The sequence below is a fragment of the Nicotiana tabacum genome, chromosome 10 (assembly GCF_000715075.1).
Source record: "Nicotiana tabacum cultivar K326 chromosome 10, ASM71507v2, whole genome shotgun sequence".
NCBI lineage: Eukaryota > Viridiplantae > Streptophyta > Magnoliopsida > Solanales > Solanaceae > Nicotiana > Nicotiana tabacum.
The window spans coordinates 64,111,771-64,135,653 of record NC_134089.1 but is presented as its reverse complement, the minus strand read 5'-3'; the positions used below and the strand labels follow the sequence as shown (position 1 = coordinate 64,135,653).

Below are 23,883 nucleotides of genomic sequence, written 5' to 3'. Positions count from 1 at the left end.
CTGGTGTTATTTACTTTATCGCTCCCATATTATATTCTGTTCTTTTACTGTTATTGTGATTAAATTTGTTTAAATCGAAAGGATTAACAGTTCCGTACAGGCTGTCTCCGTATAATCGACTAGGTCTGAAGAATAGTCGACTAGAAACATAAAAAGGCTACAATTCACCCTCCCCCCTCTTGTACTTTCATACTCAAGATATCAATTTAAATGACACAACAACACTCATTATGCATTTATCTCTTCCTCACCAAAGCATATGTATAACAGTACCAACCAGGTGAAAGAAATGCCAATAACGGTAACGACAAAGTGGAAAATATACAGGTACTAATAACGAACACAGCAGTACATATGGACAACGGTAACAGACTAGGTGGGAGGCATAGAAGTAATGATCGCAATTAAGATAGGAGAACATAAATTTCACTAACTAACATAGTAGATGGCTTATATGAAAGTGCAACAAACAAGAAATGACATAGATGTAGATATAGCAAACAACTCCGAAATGGAGTTTTGATGGTTCCGATAGCTCCATATGGTGATTTTGGACTTAGAATTGTGTCAAAATATCAATTTGGAGGTCCGTAGGTGGTTTTGGCTTAAATTTGCGAAAGTTGGAAAGTTAAAGGTTTGGAGAGCTAAGAAGTTTGACCGAGAGTTGACTTTGTTAATACCGGGCTCAGATTTTGGTTCTGAAAGTTGGAATAGGTCCATTGTGTCATTTACCTTGTGTATAAAATTTGAGGTCATTCGGGGTTGGTTTGATAGGTTTCGGCATCGATTGTATAATTTGGAAATCCATTAGTTTCAATAGGTTTGAATTGTGGTGCAATTCGTGTTTTTGATGTTATTTAATATAACTTGAAACCTCAACTAAGTTCGTATGATGTTTTAGGATGGGTTGGTATGTTTGGACGGGGTCTCAGAGCCCTCGGGTGTGATTCAGATTGAAATTAGATTGAATTTTGGACTTGTGTAATTGCTGGTGTGTTTAGTCCTGGTGCCATCGCACATGCGTGAAATTGGCCGCGGGTGCGACTGGCAATGCGCAGAAGTGGAGGTGAGTTGGGGACTGTTGGATCGTAGATGAGAGAATCTGCAGAAGCGGAGTAGCTTTTGCGGGGAGGAGACCGCAAAAGCAGAATTGAGCAAGAGGTGAGCTGGTCAGGTATTTCCTCAGAAACGCATCTGTAGGTGTGTTTAGAACACGCAGATGCGATGCTGTAGGTGTGGTCTTCAGACTGCAGAAGTGAAGAGGCAGAGCTTAAGTGAGTTCTGCAGAACCAGAGAGACGAAGCTTAAGTGAGTTCCGCAGGTGCGGAGATTTTACCGCAGATGCGGTTACGTAGAAGCAGATGGAGTATCGCAGGTGCGAAAGTCACGGGAGTTATAATTCGAAAGGTTTCCAAGTTTTCTTCATTTGTGGACTTTGCAAGCTCGGCTAGTGGCGATTTTTGAGAGGGGTTTCACTAGATTTCAAGAGGTAAGCATCTTTTGATTATTTTTATTCATTAATATTGAATACCCATTGAATTTTTCACCTAGATTAGGTGTTTTTGAGGTGAAATTTGGGAATTTTTTTACTCATGTATTAGAGAGTAAGATTTGGGGAGCTAAGTGTCGATTTGTGGTCGGAATTAGATGATTTTGATATGGTTGGACTCGTTATTGAATAAATGTTCAGATTTTACAAATTTTATCGGATTCCGAGGCGTGGGCTCGAAGTTGATTTTGTGGGTTGACTTTTTGAATTTGGTTAAAGAACTTAGCTTTATCATATGAGATATATTCTTATAGCTTGTATTGATTATACTAAGTTGTTTGTGGCTAGATTCGAGTCGTTTGGAAGCCAATTCGCGAGGCAAAGGTTTGTTGGAGCATTGAGTTGCACATTTTGAGGTAAGTAACACTTCTAAACTTGGAGCAGTATCTGCTTGGAGACTTTTGAGATAGCTGCTTTGACGCCCACAGACCTCGACTCTCCTTCCTTTCAGTTTTATTTTGTACTGTTCTATTTTTTCAGACAGTTGTATTAGAGGTTTAGTCTCTATTGATACTTAGTAGCTCATGTACTCTGTGACACCAGGATTTTGAGATTTTATAGTTGAGTCGCAATTGTTCTTATCAGTTATTATGAGATTTTCACTGTTAAACTTATTACATCATGCTTTTAATTTAAATTGTGCAGTTATTTTGTGATTGTCGGCTTGTTTAGTAATGTGATAGGCGCCATAATGATATATTGAGATTTGGGTCGTGACATGTGCTAGCAACAAATATAATAATATTATTTTATTTGGATTAATAAATAAATTTATTTGACTAATTAAATGCTTTATTTTAATTATCACATAATAAAGTAATTAATTATTTAGCAAAGATCAGAACATTCGTTAGTGTGCGAGCTCATAAGTTCAATACTAAGCCGGTAGTAAATTGATCATATCAATATAGCAATCAAGGGTGGAGTCTAGAAATACTCCTTAACGACCGAATAGAATGAAGTACACAATTTACTCTCAAGAACCAGTAGAAAAATAATGTGGTAATTTCTTTTGTCCTTATAGCTCTAGTTCACCCTAGGATATGATTCAACTATCAAATCCTAATAGGCGACCAACTATGTATTCATGTCAAATATAATCGACCATTGAATGACCTAAAAAACTCTTTTCTTCCTTCATTAAATTGCATGTCCAAGGTTTTAATTTGGTCATTTATAATTCATGACAACATGGAGCTTAAACTCATTGCTAAGAGTTGACAGATTCTATCTTGATCAATCATTAATTCTACAAGTATTTAATCGTACTCAATATCCTTTCAACTATCGTCCTAGGGCCCTAGATGTCTAGTATCAAAGCATGATAAATAACTTATCAATTACTATGACGATCTCAAGTCAAATGAATCTCTTATATCACATTATTCAAGAGAATATCCTATTGACAGTTTATGGTAATTCTAACCATTAGGAATTATCCAATGAATTGGTTCAATGATCATATCTCTATATACATCATCTATCTATGTGATTTAGTTAATGAGATCAACTAATCTCTATCTCATGGAGACGATCACATAAATATTGATCTAACAGGATTTCTAATGTCCAAATTAATAATCTTATGATCAAGAACAAATTTAGATTAAATTATAAGAAACTTCACTCTCATTACCATGATCTCCATCACGATGACGAATCTCAAAATTTAATCAAAGACCTTATCAAGTTAATCAAACAATTAATAATAACTATGATAAAAGAATATCAAATGCCATATATTTTTATGTCAAATAATGTTCATAAAAATATGTTCGAATCATCAAATATGAGATTAGATCTATGACATATATCCCTAACATATTATATATTGCAGAAAACTTGTGGTATGTGATCAATAGATGTTCAAGCCCTCAATTTGGATAGCGCACGTACTTTGACCAGCTACTACAAATTTTTGAAGATTGTTAGCCTGAAAAGAGTTCAAAAACTATGCTATGAAACTTATGAAAATTAGATCATCAAATAAAAAAAAATACATACCTTTTTGTGTCTATAATAATAATTATAGAAGAGCAATAGAGTTGGTGTAATGCAATCAATGAAATTTATCACAATTCTCTTTTATTAATAACTCCCTAAATTGCTCCCCGGCAAGAAAAATATACTATTGAGAGGATGTTTTCTTTTATTTTCTTAAAATTTAAATTCATTTTCATTCTCTATTCGTGTTATCCTATAGTTTTATTTTGTTATATGGAGTATAATTTATGTACATATACAAGTGGTTTCATTTTCTTTTGTGTATGTGTAAGATAATGAATAAAATTTTTAAATGTATCGAGACCTTTTGATTGTTTGATTGTAATATTGACGAGATTGAATATAATTTGATATTCAGTGGTATGATTGCCTCTAGTGGTAAATTGGATGACTTCGAAGGAAATTTTTCAGGATATCATTATCTTTGTACGCCTATGAGGAGCCAATTTATGATCCAATCATTGAATAGATTCATGGACTATCTATATTGGTCGAAGTGCACCATTAGCTATTTTTTGGGCAGTTGTTTAAGTTTTAACCAGGTTTTACAAATTATTTAAGTTTTAGCCAATACTTAAGAAAAGACACTGCTTGCTTCACTTCTTTTTCTTCTCGCTCATTGCCTGCTTCTCTTCTACGTCAACTAGGATTTTATCTAGCAACCAAGCATGGCTCTCATATCATGTTCATCACCTTATTACTACAAGAGTACCAATTAATATTTGAATGGGGAATTCAAACTTAGGTACACAGGTTTATGAATATATGTACATTTTAGTCATTTAAATCGTTAAAAAAATACATCAAATTGGCCACTACTATTGTTGCTTCTTTCTTAGTTATTCTTTCTTCTTCTCAAATGTCCTGAATAGAACCACAACAATTAAACTTTAGGACACAAGCCAGAAGTTTGAACTACACAGTTCAAACTTCAAAATATAATGTCTTTCAAGTTTTAATTGAAAAAAATTAAACTTGAAAACATAATGTCCTAAAGTTTTAAACTGGAAAATTAAATTTAGGATAATGTCTTGAAGTTTTAAACTAAAAAACTAAACTAAAGGATATTGATGTGTGGCTATAATTCCATAGTTTCGTACATTATATGCCTTGCATTTGACATACTTTAATGATAAATTACGCTTTATTTGCGCGTAATGGAGTCTATTTTATGTGTAGGTGAATTGGAGATGAAAGTAGAGCAAAATGGATACTTAAACGTTGAAATTGTGCGCGAGAACAGTGAAAAGTAGAGGCCATGCAAAAGTCAACTCAACCAAGGCTTGGCGAGGCCAGCCTAAGGCCAGGCTGAACCAGGCTTTAGCCTGGCGAGGCCAGCTTAAGGCTAGGCTGAACCAGGTTTTAGCCTGACGAGGCCAGCCTAAGGCCAGGTCCAGTACGAGTTTTGAAGATTTTATTTGTTTTCCAGCTTGACTAGGACTTGACCTACACATTTAGGTCTTGTCCTAAACATATAAATAGACCTAAAAACATTACTTTTGAGGGACTTTAGAGAGACGGAGAAGAGGAGATCGAGTTTGGACACACTTTTTGACCTAAGGAGGCGAGAACACATTAGGAGCAAGGCGCAAAATTCTTCTACGAGTTTTTTACTTCATTCTTCCTATTTTCATTATTGGTTATGAATTCTAGTAGTGTAGTTATTCATACTATTATGAATAACTAATTTGTTATCTAGAATTTTGACGGAACCTATTGGAGGATACTTTTCCTATTACGATTTTCCTGTTACGTTAATATAAATTTGCTGTAGTATTTTCTCTATTCGTTCAACTACATTATTATTGCTGTTAATTGAAGGGCCCTCAATCGACTGTGCCTATTTAGTATGTATTACTCGGTAGAGAGCGCATATTTAGGTAGTTGTTGAACAACACCACTCCTAACATATATGATGGATCAATACGAAGAGTTTAAATGTGGGATTAGGGGTAACAAAACCTTGGGTGCGATCTGAGCGAGTCGTACTTAATGCCAGCTAGCGTAATTCGGGAGAATATGTCTAGTAAATTGTGGTAATTACTCGAGAGAGAGTTACGACAGTCAGAGAGCTCATGATCGGTAGAGAATACTTAGGCGAATTTATAGAAAACGTAGCGGGAAGGATTCCGACAATAGGGGAAATCATAACTCTAGACCTCCTTAATCTTGTCTCTAACCCTTAGTATCTTTAGTTGTTAATTTACTATTTTAATTTGTTAGTTAATTAGTTAAACACAAGAATCTTAATATCTATAAGTTAGGAATTATTCAAGCTTGTCTTCTTGGTGATAGTGAAAAACTATAGCTAAGCCTTAGTTCTCTGTGGGATTCGACTCCGGACTTGTAAACCGAATTGTATTTGCAACGACTGCTTAGTCCTTTTTATAAGGCATAGTTGGGCGTGATCAAACATATTGTTATGAAGTTTGAGGAAGCAAAGATTATAAAGAAATATATCCACCCGCTTATTAAGCTGTGGCTAAATATTAAATAATTTGCAATGATGGTTAATACTTAAACACCAATCGTAATAGTGGCTACATGGTGCCCTTCATACCGATATAGCCATATTTACAATTGGTAATTAAAAAATAGTCACTTTTCATATAAAGATAAAATTTAAAAAAGACTCTTAAAAATCCGAAAATATTCCAGCATAATATGCCGCGTTTGAATTTTATAGTGTGTTAGAGTTCATTATAATATGGTGAAAATTATATATATGCATGAGCTCCATAGTCCCACATATTATGCTGGAACTTTTCGTGTGTTGGAATTCCAATATAATATGGGGGAAGTTTATACACAATAGCTTCGTAATTCCGTATATTATGCTGAAATTTTTCGTATTTTAGTAAAATATTATTAGTTACTTTTTAACGACTTCACAAACATGAATTATTTTTTAATTATCAGTGCGAAAACTGGTTAGGCCGTGCTCGTTTTACCTTCCTACATCTTGTATTGGCTAATTGGTCAAGGCCCAATATGGAGGCCGAAAATGGTCTTCTCCCAAAAACATAGAGCGCAGGCTTTTCAGCATTCCACTTAAATCACACTCCTTTTGTTTCTAGAACTAGAACAGATATTAGCAGTCTCATCTTATCCCGCGAAAAAAAATTATACTCCTGAAGTAATTCTCTACACAATGTCTTATGTACCTCCTCACCTGAGAAACTCTTCTGCCGGCAAAACCACCACTCTGAACAGTAACGGCGCCGGCGCCGATCACTTCTCGTCAAAACTCAGCTCGCATCAGTCCAGAATTCATTGCAATGGCGAGCTCGACAAGTTCTCGTCCAACGGATACTCTAATTCATCTCGCCGGAGCTCCGTTAATTACTCGACGACATCGAGAACGGCCATCCCTGACCCTGAGTTTCCCCAGTGGAAGCCTTCCGAACGTGTTCTCCGTCTTAAATCCGAGCAGGTTCGAATATTCAGTAGCACCAGGAAGTGATGTTATTTAGGTTATCAGTATTTGAATTGTCCGTTTCTATTTTCGGTTAAAGTGTTACATTTTTTTTTATGTGTTCTTAGGGTTTATGAAAGTTTGCTGAACTTCAATTTATACACTCTGAAAGTTAGTTTACTGTTGCAAAATTGCTGTTTAATTCTGTTTGTGGTGCCTTGAATTAAGCAAAATGAGAAATAAGTTTGCATATATTTCGTTATATGGACTTGGGTTGTGCTGAGAAATAAGTTTGCATATACGCAACCTGTATCATATTAAAATGCTGCATGATGTTTGTGCCTGTAACATTCTTTAGTTTGAGGTATATTTGTGTCATTTCCTAGTGCACGAGAATTTTACTTGTATCTTTAGGCCTTCACTGCAATATTATGATTATTATCTTTGTTATATGGACTTTTACATGCTAGAGAAATTGTTATATTGTGTTAAAGTTTGGACATTTCTGTGGTAAAATATCAGTAGTTTATTTAGCTTCTAAGTGCTGCCAATATCTGCTAACTGCAATTTGAGGAAATGCAATGTATGAAAAGTTTAATTCCTGTTGACTTGCATGAATTGTCAATCTGTTATTGTTTTAATTGGTGATCCTGGTTTACGTGTTTGATTGGCCTTTTGATGTACATTTTTATCTGCAGATAGAAGAGATTCGATTAAGGCTTAACGTTGATGTAAATGTTGCCCCAGGCTCAAGTTCTGCACCTGCACCTATTGAATCATTTCCTGATATGGTTAGTTGAATAATTAAATTCATCGTTGACAAATCCCTGTATTTACTTTTTAATTTAAGGGCATAATTAAGTTATTTGGATCCTGCTTATTTGTTCTCCCTGCAGTGCTTGCATCCTAGCATCATGAAGGATATTGAAAAGCATGGCTACACTGCACCGACTTCTATTCAGGCTCAATCCATGCCAGTTGCTCTTAGTGGAAGAGATCTCTTGGGTTGTGCTGAAACTGGTAGTGGGAAGACTGCTGCGTTCAGCATACCTATGATACAGGTTGCGTATTTCATTTCCATGTCATATTGCGAATCTGTCAGTGTTGTACTTGATCTTGCTTATATGAGATGCTTCAATTGTTGTGATGTTTAATAATTACGATAGATGTTATTCTCTTTCCATGCAGCACTGTTTGGCTCAACAACCTCTTCAACGTGGTGATGGACCTTTGGCATTAGTGTTGGCGCCTACGAGAGAGCTTGCACAACAAATAGAGCAAGAGGTGGATTGCGGCACTTTAAAATTGTTGCATTTTCTTCATATTCTGCATATATTTGTTTCATTTTTCCTTTTTCACTGTGGTTTTACGCTCTCAAATTTTCCAGACCCTTGGACTTGCTCCTATTTCTTTTTATTATGTAATCGATCAATACGAACAACACTAGTTTCTTTTTCTCTCTTTTCGGTTTCATTGAAAACATAAAAGGCTCTCTTTAATGTGGTGCTAATTGACTAATAACCATATCAAAGGGACCTGAAAAACATAATGGCTTGCTACTCTACGCTTGCTTCGCTTCTTGAACCTCGAATAAATGGTCATCCTTCAAAAGCAGTCTTGTTTAGTTAATTACATAAATTACTAACTTATGCTACTGAAGCATGCTGTTTCACCTTGCCTCTCTTTTTCGTGTTGGTTTTAATTAATTAACAGGGTCTCAATGATTCACAACAGTGTACTTCATTATCACTAGGTTCCAATAATGCATTGCTTTGTTGATTTGGTTTTATTACTGTTCACAGCCTCCTCGTCTTACTTTGAAAATAATCCTCATAACCAATAATTTCGCATGTGAATTTAACCGTGTTCATTATGACCAATATATATAGTAGCCAGACATATATAATATCATGGTGTTAGACAAGAAAAATCTCAATTTATTTTATTTTGCCTTGTAAATATTGTGTCTGTACTTGAACTGCTACACATTGTCTTTTCAGGTTACGGCTTTCAGTCTGTCACTGGATTCCTTTAAGACCGCAATTGTTGTAGGTGGGACAAACATTAGTGAACAGGTAACTTCATTTTTTAATATCATTATTAGGGTGCTCTAGTATCTGCGTGGTTCATACATACTACATGAGAATAAATAAAGCAGATATCTCTTCTTTTATTCTTGAATTTATTTTTGGGTTGTGCCTTGGAACAATTATTTCATCTTTTATGTTACATGATGATGCAAGTCTAGCCTTGTCATATTTTGTAATTGTGGTTTTTATTGGATGCAAGACAGAGGTCTGAACTTCGAGCAGGAGTACATATAGTGGTTGCTACTCCAGGAAGACTTATAGATCATTTACAGCAAGGAAATACTTCCCTCTGCAGGATCTCGTTTGTTGTTTTGGATGAGGCTGATAGAATGCTTGATATGGGGTTTGAACCTCAGATAAGAGAGGTATACCTTCTATTTCAATTTTGTTTATCTTTTCTTTTCAAGTGAACATTATTTTCCATTTTTCCTGTTAGGCTCATCACCTATAACTCATGTTCTATACTTCCCTGATGTTGTGAGGAGTATATTGCTGTTTTCTGATTTCTTTACATACATTTGTCAGTCAATTTAGTGGCTGTTTTGCTACTATAAACTACATAACAGTGGTTGATAATACATTTACATTATTTTATTCGGCTGGTATCTTTTTATAAAATCGGAAAAACCTCTCATGTCATTTGACTCCTGATTACCATTTGTTCGTTGGCTATTGTAATTTGTTATAGAGACCAATTTGGCATCAAACTGGATTGTTTGGTCTGTGGTTCTAGACTTATTTGATTATGAAACACCATAAATGACAACTTCCAAATATTACTCTGTCATAGGTGATGCGAAATCTTCCAGAAAAGCATCAAACACTGCTCTTCAGTGCCACCATGCCTACAGAAATTGAAGCATTGGCACAGGTTAGGTTTCTATTTACTTCTTCCTTGTATTAGTCAAGGTATTTAAAATAGTATCCTAGTGGGCTTATTTTGTGGATGCTAGGACTCTAAGATAGCATGGGTAATTCTAAGCATGATCAGATTCCATGTTGACATCTACCAATGATATACTATGCGAATACAATGTCGGAACAATGAGAACAAGGTCAAGCTAGAAATTACTATTCAATTGACAATACTTGTTAGAAGGTTTAAAGCTACTATACTATAGAAAATTCACTTTAAAGAAACTGGTGCAGGCTGAATGTTGAATTCTGTTTGAGGTCTTGTTCATAAAACACCTACTTCCGTACTTAGCTTTTCTCCAACAATGTCATTCTCCATGTATATGCAATTCATCATTACTTAAAGATCTTCAGTTTTGATAAACACATGATGGAGTCAATGTTATTGTTCTGTAAGAGAGGTTTCAATTATCTCTTTTTATTATTACAGGATTACTTGACTAATCCGGTGCGAATAAAAGTTGGAAAAGTTAGCAGCCCGACTGCAAATGTTTTCCAGATTTTAGAGAAGGTACCTGAAAATGATAAGGTATGTTTGGTGCTGAACTTAAATAGCAAAGAGAACAGATTAACTTGCATTGCTTTTAATAGCTTCAATGTTACCATTTTTTGTTGCAAGGTTTTTTTTTTATTCGTTCTTGCTTGTTACTTGTATACATAGTAGTTTGAGTTATGCTTCTAACGGTGTTGCACTCATGATTCTTTGCCCATAGGGTGTGTCTTCCCCGTCTCTGACTTTCATTTTTTGATAAGGATAAAGAATCAATACTAAAATCTATGTCATCATAATAGTGGATACATCCACATTCATGTTGATACAAGCTATATATATGTGTGTGCTTTTGGGTGGGTCATAGTGGGTTGTTAGGCTTGACAAGGCTCTCCAGCCAAGAGCTCTCTAATGCATAAGGAGTTAACTCTTACTGCGTGAAGTGTGATGAAATTCTAATTTCCCAGCATAAGTGGTGAACCTTTCTGGTAATATTCTGAAGTTTGGAAGGTGATAAAAGGTGTTAGCTCTATTTAATTTGAATCTTTGCATATTGTCATATAACTCGTGAAGCAACTGTAATTCAGGAGGAACTGCAAACATCTTGTCAGAGAGTTCCGCTGTCTTTTCCCAAATGTTTTATCAATTAAAAAGGTACTCACCCTATTTATTCATTGTTTGGGAACAACTATGGTGAATCGACAGTAGGTGCCTTTGCTGGTGGGAGATACCAGGTACCCAGTGGAATAGTCAAGGTGCGCTCAAGCTGGCCCGAACATCGTCGTAACAAAAATAAATAAACAAGAGGCAAAACAGTAATACGATTCTTATTGAGATCTCAAGGGATCTTCCATTCACTAGGTTCTACACATATTATTTGAGGGCAATCCTCCATGCTATCCTTTGTTTTGTCTATTTACCAGCAACTCCATGGTGCTTGAGTCTTCAAAATGCAACTATAAGCGATTCACTTTTTGGTCTATCCTTTGTTGGATAATTTTCTGAAATATATGAAGGGTCTTCCGGGAATATAAATATTGTTCATTTTGCAGTTGTGCCAAAGACCAAATATATATCAGAAATGCTAGAAATTCGAAGTTCAGTTTTACTTATGTTAGATTTCTTTTACAATTATTGTTCATGGGGAAGACACAGTTATGTCATAAACTATCTTGTACTTGAGGTCAATCTTATATAGTTGGAAAAACAAGCTTTCAAGTGTAGATATTAAGTCACCAGATCTATGGGTCTTGATCATGCCTGTAGATTGACATTGTTGTAATGACAAATCTTGTAGATTGACCGACTTTTGGATTTGTTGGTTGAGGAGGCGGCTCAATCTGAAAGATCTGGTCATCCCTTCCCTTTGACCATTGTATTTGTGGAAAGGAAGGTAAGATCTTTTGAACTCTGATTTTCCTTTCTGCTTTTGCCCTATCCATGCTAAAGCTGCCTTTTCCAAGAATTCCCTGCTGAAAATTACAGAAGATCATTAAAGGAAAAAGTGAAGGATAATAATTTGAATCACCTGGTACTTTTTAAGGTGTGATTACCTTCGGGTTTCTTGTCCAATCTTTATTCTTTGTGTTACCTGCAAGGTAACAATAGTGATCTTGCAAATGTTAATAGTCAAACCGACCTTCTACCTGCCATGTGATCATGGTAACCTCTAGTGTCACATTAACGAACCGTGTGAAATGGGTTTGTTGTGTATGGAAAAAGTTAATTGTCTGTTGGCTAAGCTACATGGGCTTGAATAACAATAGTGATCTTGCAAATGTTAATAGTCAAACCGACCTTCTACCTGCCATGTGATCATGGTAACCTCTAGTGTCACATTAATGAACCGTGTGAAATGGGTTTGTTGTGTATGGAAAAAGTTAATTGTCTGTTGGCTAAGCTACATGGGCTTGAAAAATTCAACTTCTAAATGTGATAAAACCTGGTTCGGGATAGCCAATAGGATGATAGTTTATTGCTAACGAGAGTGTTTCATGGAATCTCAGCTGTCTGCATCAAGTTTGTCAGAGACTTGCAAGAGCTATGACTAAACTGCCATAGCGGATTTTGGGTTCTCATAAAAGCTAGGATGCAAAGTCCTCCTATCATTCACATTGTTGGATTTAACCTAGGGCTGGGGAAATGTCGCCATAGATCATTAGTGCCCAGCTTTTCAATTGGAAGAAAAATGACAGAATTATAAATTTTCGTAACTGTCCTTGTCACATATCTTGAAGAATTGTTTCTGTTTACTCTATGAGACTGTATTTTTTTTAAACGGTAAGATTTGTATTCAATATAGCACAAAGATAGTGCTAGAGGATTCTGTACCATATGAGACTGTCTACTTAGTTTTAAGTCGTACGTGATTGCGCATTGCATGATTTAATTTAGTCTTTTCTGGGAGTGGGTTCATCTTTGCTTCTGATTAGTCTATCGTTAGTGACTTTAAGCTGTAATATAGGAAGTTTTGTGGTTTAAAAAAATTATTGTTCAAGATTTAGATATCAATTTTATGCTAAGTTACTAACATTCCTCAACTTTAGCTCTGCAACTTTATGGTACCTCCAACTTCAATTTTTTTCTGAAGTGCGGATTAGCCCAAAACATCTTGTTAACACTTGACATATTAATAAGAATATAAAAGAGTAGGCAAATTTAGTGACTCAGCCAGCTAAACTTCTAAACATCATTTTTAACAAAATACACTTGTTTATGGGGGTGAAGAAATGTGGAAAATACAAATGTATGTGTTGAGAACTAAACGCCCGAAGTCGGGTTGTTACATTCTATATGAGCTCACATTGACCATGCCAATCCCCGCCATAGCAGAGAGTCGTGTCAGGTTGATGGACAGCGAAAAATTAGTCAATTTATGATGGATTCTCGGAATATTAAATGCGTCTAAATGGAGTGGAATGGATTTTGAAGATTTATATTATCAATTTCAGCTATATTGGTATCCCGACATAGTAATTTTTGCATTCATGCTTGACTGCATCTTTCAGTCCCGCATTGACTTCCAATAGTAGCCAGAGATTTGGAGGAGTCTGCCAGGAATGCAGAATATCCTATTTTTGTTCTTTTGATGTCTTTTAATAATTAATTGATCGACTCTGCCCCTAGAGCTTTGGTCTAGTGGTAAGAGCGCAACAAGTGATATGTGGGTTACGCGCACATTACATGTTCAAATCATTCCCAAGATAAAAGCCTGGTATTTTAGTGGAGAAGGGTAAAAGGGCAGGCCCATTATGTATCAAGTTTCTAACCGTGCGCCACTAGCTCTCAGGGATTTCTAGGTTATAAAAAAAAAAAATCAATCGTCGACTACTACTTATTTCCATAGTTGGGATTGTTTATATGAATTCACCGTATTTATTCCGTGCTATTCAGGTCCATTTCATTCCAATGCCGAATAAAAGATCTTTGTAGGCAAATTTGGTGTACTGTTCTTAGTTAAGTTCACATTGGACAAGGTTGTAATTTTTTTAACAACTTCTATCCATGTGATTTTGTGTTGGTATTTATCTTGTACCTTTTCATCACCTTCAATCATCTTTTTCTTAATGTCTTTGAATACATAAAAAATTAGTTTTGCTCAGTAAATGCTTTGAAGAAAAGGAGGATAAAAGAAGAGATGGGTTCAATGCATCAAATTTTGGCTCTACATTTCTAGGACGTAATATAGTCTGGATTTAATGTTGGATCAAATTTAACTCAAAGAGAAAGATTATCTAGTTGTCAAGCTGAGCTATAAAAGTTTCATCGACTCGGTGAATCCAAATTAAGCTAAGGGAGTTCAAAAGCAAGATGCTAAACAATGAACTATATTTCAATTCCAAAAAAATTGGGGGTCGGCTATATGTATCATCTGTACTTATTGGTTACGTTTATGTTTATTGCATTTGATACTATATAATTTGTCTCAATAGAATGAGGGTTCTTTAAAACTGCAGGTTCATTAAATCTACAATTCTCTACCGAACAAAAAAAGAAGAAAGAATCTACACTTGTCGCTATACGAACGTACACGTTCTAACTAGGAGAGGAAGACTCGTGACAAACATGTACATAATGTAATCGTAACAACAAAGCCTATACTCCAACTAGTTTAAATTGTCTATGTCAATAGGCTCTGTTCTTAGTTAAGTTCGCTTATCACTGTAGATTATAGGTCTTTTTAGGCAATCAAGACCCTTTAAGTTGTTGAAGAGTGCCTCACACTGCATGTCTCTCTAATTAGGATTTCCATGCATTTTCTTTGACAACAGATAGTATTAGTTTGATGTTTGTAATGTATATATTTCTTTGATTTAGTTGTTAGTGTTATGAAGGCGCTGCCTGGAATAAACCTAATTAGTCAATTTGACATTAAAAGACAGACGTGAATTGAGAAAAGAGTATCTCTACCAAAACTTCTGTCCCGGTAATTTAGTTGAATACTTGTTGCATTTAAATGAAGTGGTAAGGTGGTGTTAACTGGTAAGTATCATACATGTGAAAGTGCGCAAGGGCAGTAAGGAGTTTATTATTAAAGTAACATAAAGTTAAATTTGGTGGCTAAGTTGGGGGCTGTTCAATGTCTGGTTCTTAAAGAAGATATGTAAGACACTTGTATTTTTCCATTCAGCTCCTGGTTAAACCAATTTTTAGTGTAAAAGATTTCACCACTCACCAGCACTTCTTGCTCTGCCTTCATCTGTCAGTGGCTGTCACGAATCCGATTTGCTACATTCTGAGTCCATCTTATTCGTATAGGCACAGGCAGAGACTCATTAGAAAAGCTCACTGTGCACACTTGACACTTGAGAAACTCCTTAGGATTAGTACTACTACTTTTTTCCTTTTTTTTTTTGGATCAGTTATTACAACTACTATGCTGTGCCACTTGATTTTTCGGGATGAGGGTGCTGACTTCAGTAACACAGCTTGTGATTCCCTAAAGGGGACAGTAAGACTGAGGATTCCTTTGATCTGGTAGTCTTTTCCCCTCTTAGAACTGTATGACTATCCCTTCCCTTCATATGCTTTTGTGGATAGCTACGGGTTTTTGAGCTTGTACATCCATATGGCCTGACTGATAAGTGATTTTAATTCGTGCACGGCTGTCTTAAAAAATTTGATTTACTTTCCCAAAGAACTTCAGTGCTTTTTTAATCTATAAATGCATGCTTTTAACTATGCATTATGCACCATCATCCTGCAGACGAAGTGTGATGAAGTAGCAGAAGCTTTAACGCAGCAGGGTTTGCTTGCAACTGCACTTCATGGTGGTCGTAGCCAAAGTGAAAGAGAGGCCGCCCTTCGTGATTTCAGACACGGTCCTATCAATATCTTGGTATGATTAAAGCATCTAATTTTGTAATATTTCAAGGATTTTTCACTTGTAGAATACAGATTACTTGTGAATTTCTATGTCCCTGGCTTATGTCAGGCAATAAGAGTATATATTGCCAAGCAACATCAGTTGGTAGTGCTTAAGGGTGTGAAACTATTTTGTTTTCCTTTGAGGACAAAGTATGGTTTCTTGAAATCGAATTGCCTCTTCTGTCCTTTATTCTTTTCTTTTTTCCCTTTTCTATCAGTCAGTTTTATTTTCAGAACAGGACTGAATACAATTGTTCAAGCTTCACCCCTTTTTGATGCAAAAAGATGATCAAGGTTGTTATTTGTTAACTTTTTAATTGTGGTAAGAAGAAATCTTTTGTGGGTGTTTGGACTATGCTAACTCTCTACGTGTTTGTTTGGTCTGTTTTCCAATAAGATTTCTTAAATAAAACCAATTTTCTGACCCTTATAAACAGCTTTGAGTTGCGGAGACTTTTGGAACAGAACAGAAATTTTTTAACTGCAAATACTATCTTAATTTTCAGTCAACTTCTTCAAAATGATTTACGAAAAAGCTGCACAAACACCGCCTTAAAGTCCCTCTTTAAGAAGGTAAGTGGAAAGCAGACCTTTGTTATTTGATGAATTACAGGACCAGCATAAAGTGGTGATGCCTTACACTGAATTTCTTTACACCAGATGGAATTCTGAATGCTCATCTTTATCTGGCACGAGAAACTTTGTACTCCTTTACAAATTAGATTACTGTGAATAGAATCATTTTTATCCAACTCGTATATGTGTCTGACCAAAACTGTCCTATGAGAAGGGTCACATACAAGAGCGGACAGTTTTCTCTGTGATGTAAATTTGGTTCTTCTTGGACCTACAACATTGGGTTTTGGAGACTCACGTTCTACTGACTTGAACTAAGAGCACTTTGTTATCAATATAGATACGACTGTAAAGAAAAAGGAATTTTTTGTACCCTCAGTACAACTTGTATCCATATAGTCTCATACAATGAAAATTTTATATTTGAATCGATGCGCTAAATCCCTTTCAATTTGGTTCTTCTTGATTGAATTCGAATGAAATAAATTGGTTCTTCTTGACATTATTTTTGGTGCTTTTAGAACTTTCTTGTATCTGTGCAATTAACTTCTTACGATGCATTGGCAGGTCGCGACTGATGTTGCATCTAGGGGATTGGATGTCACAGGAGTTGCACATGTAATTAACCTAGATCTCCCAAAGGTATATTGACCTGCAAGAAAAAAAAATTCTCTTTCAAGTTACATTTAGAAGTGCTTATTGTGAGAAGGCACGGGAGAAAATATGATATATTGATATTGTGTGTGATGCAATACAAGAGGTGCTATTTATAGCTACTCTATACAAAGGGGATACTACTCCTATTCCAATGTAGGACAATTACATAGCTATCTCTAACATTTACATAGCTATCTCTAACACTCCCCCTCAAGCCGGAGCATATAAATCATATGTACCGAGCTTGTTACATATATAATCAATGCGAGGACTAGTGAGAGACTTGGTGAAAATATCTGCAAGTTGATCATTCGATCTCACAAACTTCGTAGTAATATCTCCTGAGAGTATCTTTTCTCTGACGAAGTGACAATCAATCTCAATGTGTTTAGTTCTCTCATGAAACACCGGATTTGATGCAATATGAAGTGCAACTTGATTATCGCACACAAGTTTCATCCGACTGATTTCACCAAATTTCAACTCCTTGAGCAATTGTTTGGTCCAGACTAGTTCACATGTTGCCATAGCCATTGCTCGGTATTCTGCTTCTGCACTAGACCGAGCAACTACATTCTGTTTCTTACTTTTCCAGGACACCAAATTTCCTCCTACTAAAACACAATATCCAGACGTAGAACGTCTATCAGAAGGTGATCCTGCCCAATCAGCATCCGAGTACCCAACGATCTGCTCATGACCTCGATCCTCAAACAGTAATCCTTTACCTGGAGCCGATTTTATATACCGGATAATGCGGACAACTGCATCCCAATGACTATCACAGGGAGAATTCATAAACTGACTTACAACACTCACAGGATAAGAAATGTCGGGCCTAGTCACTATGAGATAATTTAATTTACCAACCAGCTGCCTATAGCTTGCAGGATCGCTAAGCGGCTCCCCCTGTCCAGGCAGAAGTTTAGAATTCGGATCCATCGGCGTGTCAACAAGTTCGCAACCTGTCATCTGTTTCCTCAAGAATGTCTAACACATATTTCCTTTGAGAAATAACAATACCTGAGCTAGATTGAGCAACCTCAATACCTAGAAAGTACTTCAATCTGCCTAGATCCTTAGTTTGAAAGTGCTGGAAGAGATGTTGCTTCAGATTAGTAATACCATCCTGATCATTGCCCGTAATAACAATATCATCAACATAGACTACCAGATAAATACATAGACTTGAAGCAGAGTGGCAATAAAACACAGAGTGATCAGCTTCACTACGAGTCATGCCAAACTCCTGGATAACCGTGCTGAACTTACCAAACCAGGCTCGAGGAGACTGCTTTAGACCATAAAGTGACCGACGCAAGCGACATACAAGGCCACGAGACTCCCCCTGAGCAATAAAACCAGGTGGTTGCTCCATATAAACCTCATCCTCAAGATCACCATGAAGAAAGGCATTCTTAATGTCCCACTGATAGAGGGGCCAATGACGAACTGCAGTCATGGATAGAAAAAGGCGAACTGATGCCACTTTAGCCACTGGAGAGAAGGTATCACTGTAATCTAGCCCAAATATTTGAGTGTATCCTTTGGCAACAAGACGTGCCTTAAGTCGATCAATCTGGCCATCGGGACCAACTTTGACTGCATAAACCCAAGGACAACCAACGGTAGATTTACCTGAAGGAAGAGGAACAGGCTCCCATGTACCACTTGTATGTAAAGCAGACATCTCGTCACTCATAGCCTGTCGCCATCCTGGATGAGACAATGCTTCACCTGTAGACTTAGGGATGGAAACCGAGGACAATGAAGATATAAAAGCATAATGGGGAGATGACAGACGATGATAACTCAAACCAACATAATGAGGATTAGGGTTTAGTGTGGTCCGTATACCTTTTCGAAGTGCAATCAGTGTACTAGGAGCAGGATCCGCAGTAGGAGCCGAGTCAGGTGCAGGACGAGAACCAGATGGGCATGATGTAGGGCGCGAACGACGATGATAAGTCAAGAGTGGTGTTCCTGTGGCTGGGGAACTAGGAGGGATAACACTGGACTCCTCAAAAGTTGGTATGGGTGAAACCTCTGTGGTTGAAGGTGGAGGAGGATTACTAAACTCCTCAAAAGTCGGTATAGGTAAGACCTCAGATATGTCATGGTGGTCAGCAGAAGTGACATCAGTTGTGAAGAAAGGTTTAAACTCGAAAAATGTGACGTCAGCTGACGTAAGGTACCTATGAAGATCAGGTGAATAACAACGATATCCCTTCTGAACACGAGAATAACCAAGAAAGACACACTTGAGAGCACGAAGAGCTAACTTATCTTTCCCCGGGGCTAAGTTATGAACAAAACATGTGCTCCCAAAAACCCGAGGTGGAAGAGGGTATAAGGCTGACTGGGGAAACAATATTGAATGTGGAATCTGACCCTTGATGGGAGATGAAGGCATCCTATTAATCAAATAACAAGCTGTGAGAACTGCATCGCCCCAAAAACGCAGCGAAACACGAGACTCAATTAGAAGTGTGCGAGCAGTCTCAATAAGGTGCCTATTCTTTCTTTCTGTAACCCCATTTTGCTGAGGGGTATAAGGACAAGATGTCTAATGAATAATTCCATGAGAAGACATAAACTGCTGAAACTGAGAAGATACATATTCTAAGGCATTATCACTGCGAAAAATGCGGATAGAGACACCAAATTGGTTTTTGATTTCAGCACAAAAACTCTGGAATATAGAGAATAACTCAGAACGATCTTTCATTAAGAAAAGCAAAGTACATCTTGAGTAATCATCAATAAAGCTAACAAAATAACGAAATCCCAAGGTTGAACTGACTCTACTAGGACCCCATATATCAGAATGAACCAAGGAGAAAACAGACTCTACATGACTCTCAACACTACGCGTAAAGGAAGCTCGGGTATGTTTCCCAAGCTGACACGACTCACAATCTAATCTAGACAAACTGGATAAACTAGGCACCATCTTTTGAAGTTTGGATAAACTCGGATGTCCTAAACGTCTGTGGATTAGATCTCGAGGATCTGTAACTAGACATGTTGTGGAAGGACTGAGCGAGTTAAGGTAGTAAAGACCTTCTGATTCACGACCTGTACCAATTGTCCGTCCCGTACTGCGGTCCTGCATAATAAAAGAATCATCAATAAAATATATACCACAATTGAGGGCACGAGTCAAACGACTAAAAGATGCAAGACTAAAAGGACAACCAGGAACATAAAGAACGGAATCTAGGGTGATAGAAGACAATGAGTTGGCTTGTCCAACTCCTTGTGCCTTAGTTTGACATCCATTGGCTAAAGTAACAGTAGGAAGAGACTGTGAATATACAATATTCGACAAAAGTGATTTATTACCAGAGATATGATCAGAAGCGCCTGAGTCCATGACCATGGTCCAAGAGTACTAGACTGGGAAACACAAGCAAAAGAATTACCAGCAATAGGAGTGTCAGTCTGGGCAACTGAGGCTACTTGTGGAGATGTTTGCTTACTTGCTCGATACTGAAGGAGCTCATTATATTCTGCTTTAGATATAGAAAAGCCCTGGTTACCTGTAGTCTCGCTCTGAGCAACGTAGGCATTTTTGGGTGGACGGCCATTTAAGGAATAACACATTTCGCGAGTGTGTCCAAGTTTGTGACAATAAGAACACTTGGGTCTAGATCTCCCAAAATGACCGCCTCCTCGTCTATTTTCCATAGCTTGAGATGCCCGAACATCCACTGTCTGGGATGCAAGAACAGAGGAATCAAATATCTGTGATGAAATCACTGGGTGACTTGGTGCTGCAGCAAGGCGAAGTAATCGAGAGAATAATTCATCAACTGTAGGGACAGTCGGACTCGCCAAAATCTGGTCTCGTACTGAATCAAGATCATGAGGAAGTCCAGCGAGTGTAAGAACTAGAAACATTTTCTGTCGCTGCTCTTGTTGTTTTGACACACTAGCAGAATTTGGCATCAATGTCTCAAATTCCTCCATGACTGCCTGTACCTGACCCAAGTAAGTAGACATATCTAATTCTTGCTTCTTTAAGTTTGTCATCCGTGATATCACATCATAGAAGCGAGATATATCATTAGTGTATAACGTACGAGCCTTTGCCCCAACCAAATAACATGTCTGGAATGGCCGAAACAAAGGCATCAACTTAGAATCAATAGAACGCCACAAGATGCTACATAATTGAGCATCAATTTTTGCCCAAAGCGCTATCGCCTTTTCATCTCCTTCGCTAGACTGTTTAATCAGATGATCTTGCACACCTTGACCTTTACACCACAACTCGACAGATGAAGCCTAAGCTAAGTAGTTTGAACCTCCCATTAAAGGTTCCGAGGTAATCATAACATTAGAGTTTCCAGAACTCATGCTTTTAGACCCAAAAACATCAATTCCCAAAGACATCTTGTAAATTATTAACAAATAAGAGAAATAATCAACTGTAATCCACTGAAAATAGAGTAAGGAACACTGAACCAGAATAGTAAACTACTGTAGCAGTTGGAAAGTTACTGTTGCAGCTGGAAAATATTCAAAGTGGTCGGAATGAAATAAAAACAGTAGGGGTAGGATCGGAATTACCAGAAGACCCAACTGTTCTGAAGGAACTTTTTCAAAAAATGGCCGGAAGTCAACTTTTTGAAATCACTATTCACGTCGGAAAAATAAAAAAGTGGTCGGAATTTGGTGTAACCTGGATGGGTAGGCTCGGAATTGCAAGGGAAACAATCTGTCCTGAAGAGTCGTCGCCAAAAAATGGCCGGAAGGTGGCCCACGCAACGTTGGAACTTCGCCGGAAAATTTTCTTTGGACAGCTACATTACCGCCGGAGATTTTCACTGGGATTTGGTCGCCGGACAGTGACTACTCTTGTGGTAGTGTTGGATTTTGTGCACAACACTGACCGAGACAAAGCAGACCCAAAACAACTTTGAAAGTCGCCGGAAAAAAAGGGTTCCGGTGACTGATTTTACTTCCCGGAATCGCTGGAATTTATGGACAGCGATAAATCTCTCACGATAGCTCTGATACCATGTGAGAAGGCACGGGAGAAAATATGATATATTGATATTGTGTGTGATGCAATACAAGAGGTGCTATTTATAGCTACTCTATACAAAGGGGATAGTACTCCTATTCCAATGTGGGACAATTACATAGCTATCTCTAACATTTACATAGCTATCTCTAACACTTATCATGTAAACACACTATAAAAACTTGCTAAAATTGAAGGTACAACTTTTGGATAGTTAATCCAATCTTATTAATAATAACATAGATTTAGAAGCTTCACTTGCATAGACGAGCAGTTCCAAGTCTGATTCTTTAGTTCTCTTCACAATGTTATTCTACTAACTCTGGCATATTTTTGATAGTCGTCTTAAGTTCTCCCCTTAGAAACTCTTCAGTTATCTACTTTATATAGGTCTAAAAGTTCAATTTGTTACCTTTAGTATGAGTAGACAAGACCTCATGCTGATGGCTTTCTGATCCCACCTAATTATTAGACTTTTAACCAGTTACCAGTGCATGGAACTTGCGAAACGTTGATATATCTGATCCTATGTTAATTTAGACCATGGAAGATTATGTACACCGGATTGGAAGGACTGGTCGTGCAGGATCAACGGGCCGAGCTACTTCATTTTACACTGATCGTGATATGGTGTTTCCTTTCTCTATACCTACTTTGTCTCTTGGCTTGTTCTAATAATGATGTTGATGTTTTGACTCCTGCTGTCTTACTTGGTTTAATTTCATAGTATCTTGTGGCACAAATACGAAGAGCAATTGCTGATATCGGTTCTGGTAATGATGTGACCTTTGCTATGGGAAAGGTATGCCTCTTTGCTTCTTATATCATTCTTCTGTTCGTCTCCGTATCTAATTCCCTCACGCTCTCCATCTCAGAGTACTGCGTGGTTTCCTTTTTCTTGTCGTGATGAGCGTTTCTTAGCTTTCATTTATTTTGTCTACCATTTTGGGTTCCTCTTTTTTTATTTGTTTGTCTCATTATTAGACTGCTAGAAGAAAGGAGAGAGAGGCTGCAGCTGCCGAAAAAGAAGCAAGGAGTACATTGTCTAAACTCTCTTTAGTGGAGTCTGCGGTAAATGTGGAGGATAAATATAGGCACATGATTACCCCAGCGATGATCAAAAAGGAGGGAGCTGCAGATGATGCTTGGGATGACTGATGTTTGCTGTCAACATCTTATGTGCCTCTATACTGATGGATTGAAGCAGTGGCAAGCCCGTGAAGCTACAATGTGTGCTGCTACAATGTTTGGGTGTGTAAATCTGTAGTGCAAGAAACATCTAACATGGAAAAAATAGAAACCAGAAAATATATTAAGGAGCTGCTAGCCTCGACACCCTTTTTGTATGTTGTATTGGTGTTTTCACACGTGGTTCTTGTCAATGAAGGGAACATTGAGCACAGTTTGACAGGTATTGAAAGTCAGGCGGGAAATAGAGTTTCATTTACGAGCAAAAAAATGACTTTTGAAGTCTTAATTCCATTGTCTACAATTTTGTTGTTGATTTGGTCTTACAGCTGTTTATATTCTTTGGTGCACGTACTACGTTCAACCTCTGAGCGCAGGTGTTGGTGATGATCCATAGGAGTGAGATCCTTTGGGCTACAAACTATTAGAAAGTCTGTGGAAGGCTATAGTGACGACACTTCTGTTGGGATATTCTCGAGCATTTATTCAAACTGCTTTCTGCATTACGCCTGCATGGCCCTGAAGAATAAGAAAATAGAAAATTTATCAACCAAAAAAAACGTAAATTAGAAGAAGGAAAAAGAGTAAAACATTACGCAT

The 23,883-nt window shown here is 37.2% G+C and overlaps 1 protein-coding gene across 3 annotated transcripts; it reads left to right on the top strand.

Annotated features, from left to right (window-relative positions):
• Positions 1-6,534: 6,534 nt before the first annotated feature.
• On the top strand, positions 6,535-23,568 carry LOC107800451 (DEAD-box ATP-dependent RNA helicase 20). Of its 3 annotated transcripts, XM_075222921.1 has the most exons (14): positions 6,535-6,986; positions 7,667-7,759; positions 7,865-8,029; positions 8,157-8,252; positions 8,969-9,043; positions 9,262-9,423; positions 9,849-9,929; positions 10,404-10,502; positions 11,761-11,856; positions 15,670-15,801; positions 16,974-17,048; positions 22,636-22,725; positions 22,823-22,897; positions 23,080-23,568. In XM_075222921.1, exons 1-14 carry the CDS (start codon positions 6,705-6,707, stop codon positions 23,251-23,253), a joined length of 1,695 nt encoding a protein of 564 aa, XP_075079022.1. In that variant the 5' UTR covers positions 6,535-6,704; the 3' UTR covers positions 23,254-23,568. The 3 variants fall into 3 exon arrangements, with proteins under 3 accessions (XP_075079022.1, XP_075079023.1, XP_075079024.1); XM_075222922.1 differs by lacking the exon at positions 22,636-22,725 and having other exon boundaries at positions 6,547-6,986; XM_075222923.1 differs by lacking the exons at positions 22,823-22,897; positions 23,080-23,568 and having other exon boundaries at positions 6,547-6,986; positions 22,580-22,725.
• Positions 23,569-23,883: the final 315 nt, after the last annotated feature.

Excerpts from the sequence above, each read along its gene's own strand:
- LOC107800451 (XM_075222921.1), top strand. The coding sequence starts at position 6,705 with ATGTCTTATGTACCTCCTCACCTGAGAAACTCTTCTGCCGGCAAAACC. Across the intron at positions 8,030-8,156 it reads TCAGCATACCTATGATACAG|CACTGTTTGGCTCAACAACC; the intron begins GTTGCGTATTTC and ends CTTTCCATGCAG. Across the intron at positions 22,726-22,822 it reads TTTACACTGATCGTGATATG|TATCTTGTGGCACAAATACG; the intron begins GTGTTTCCTTTC and ends TTAATTTCATAG.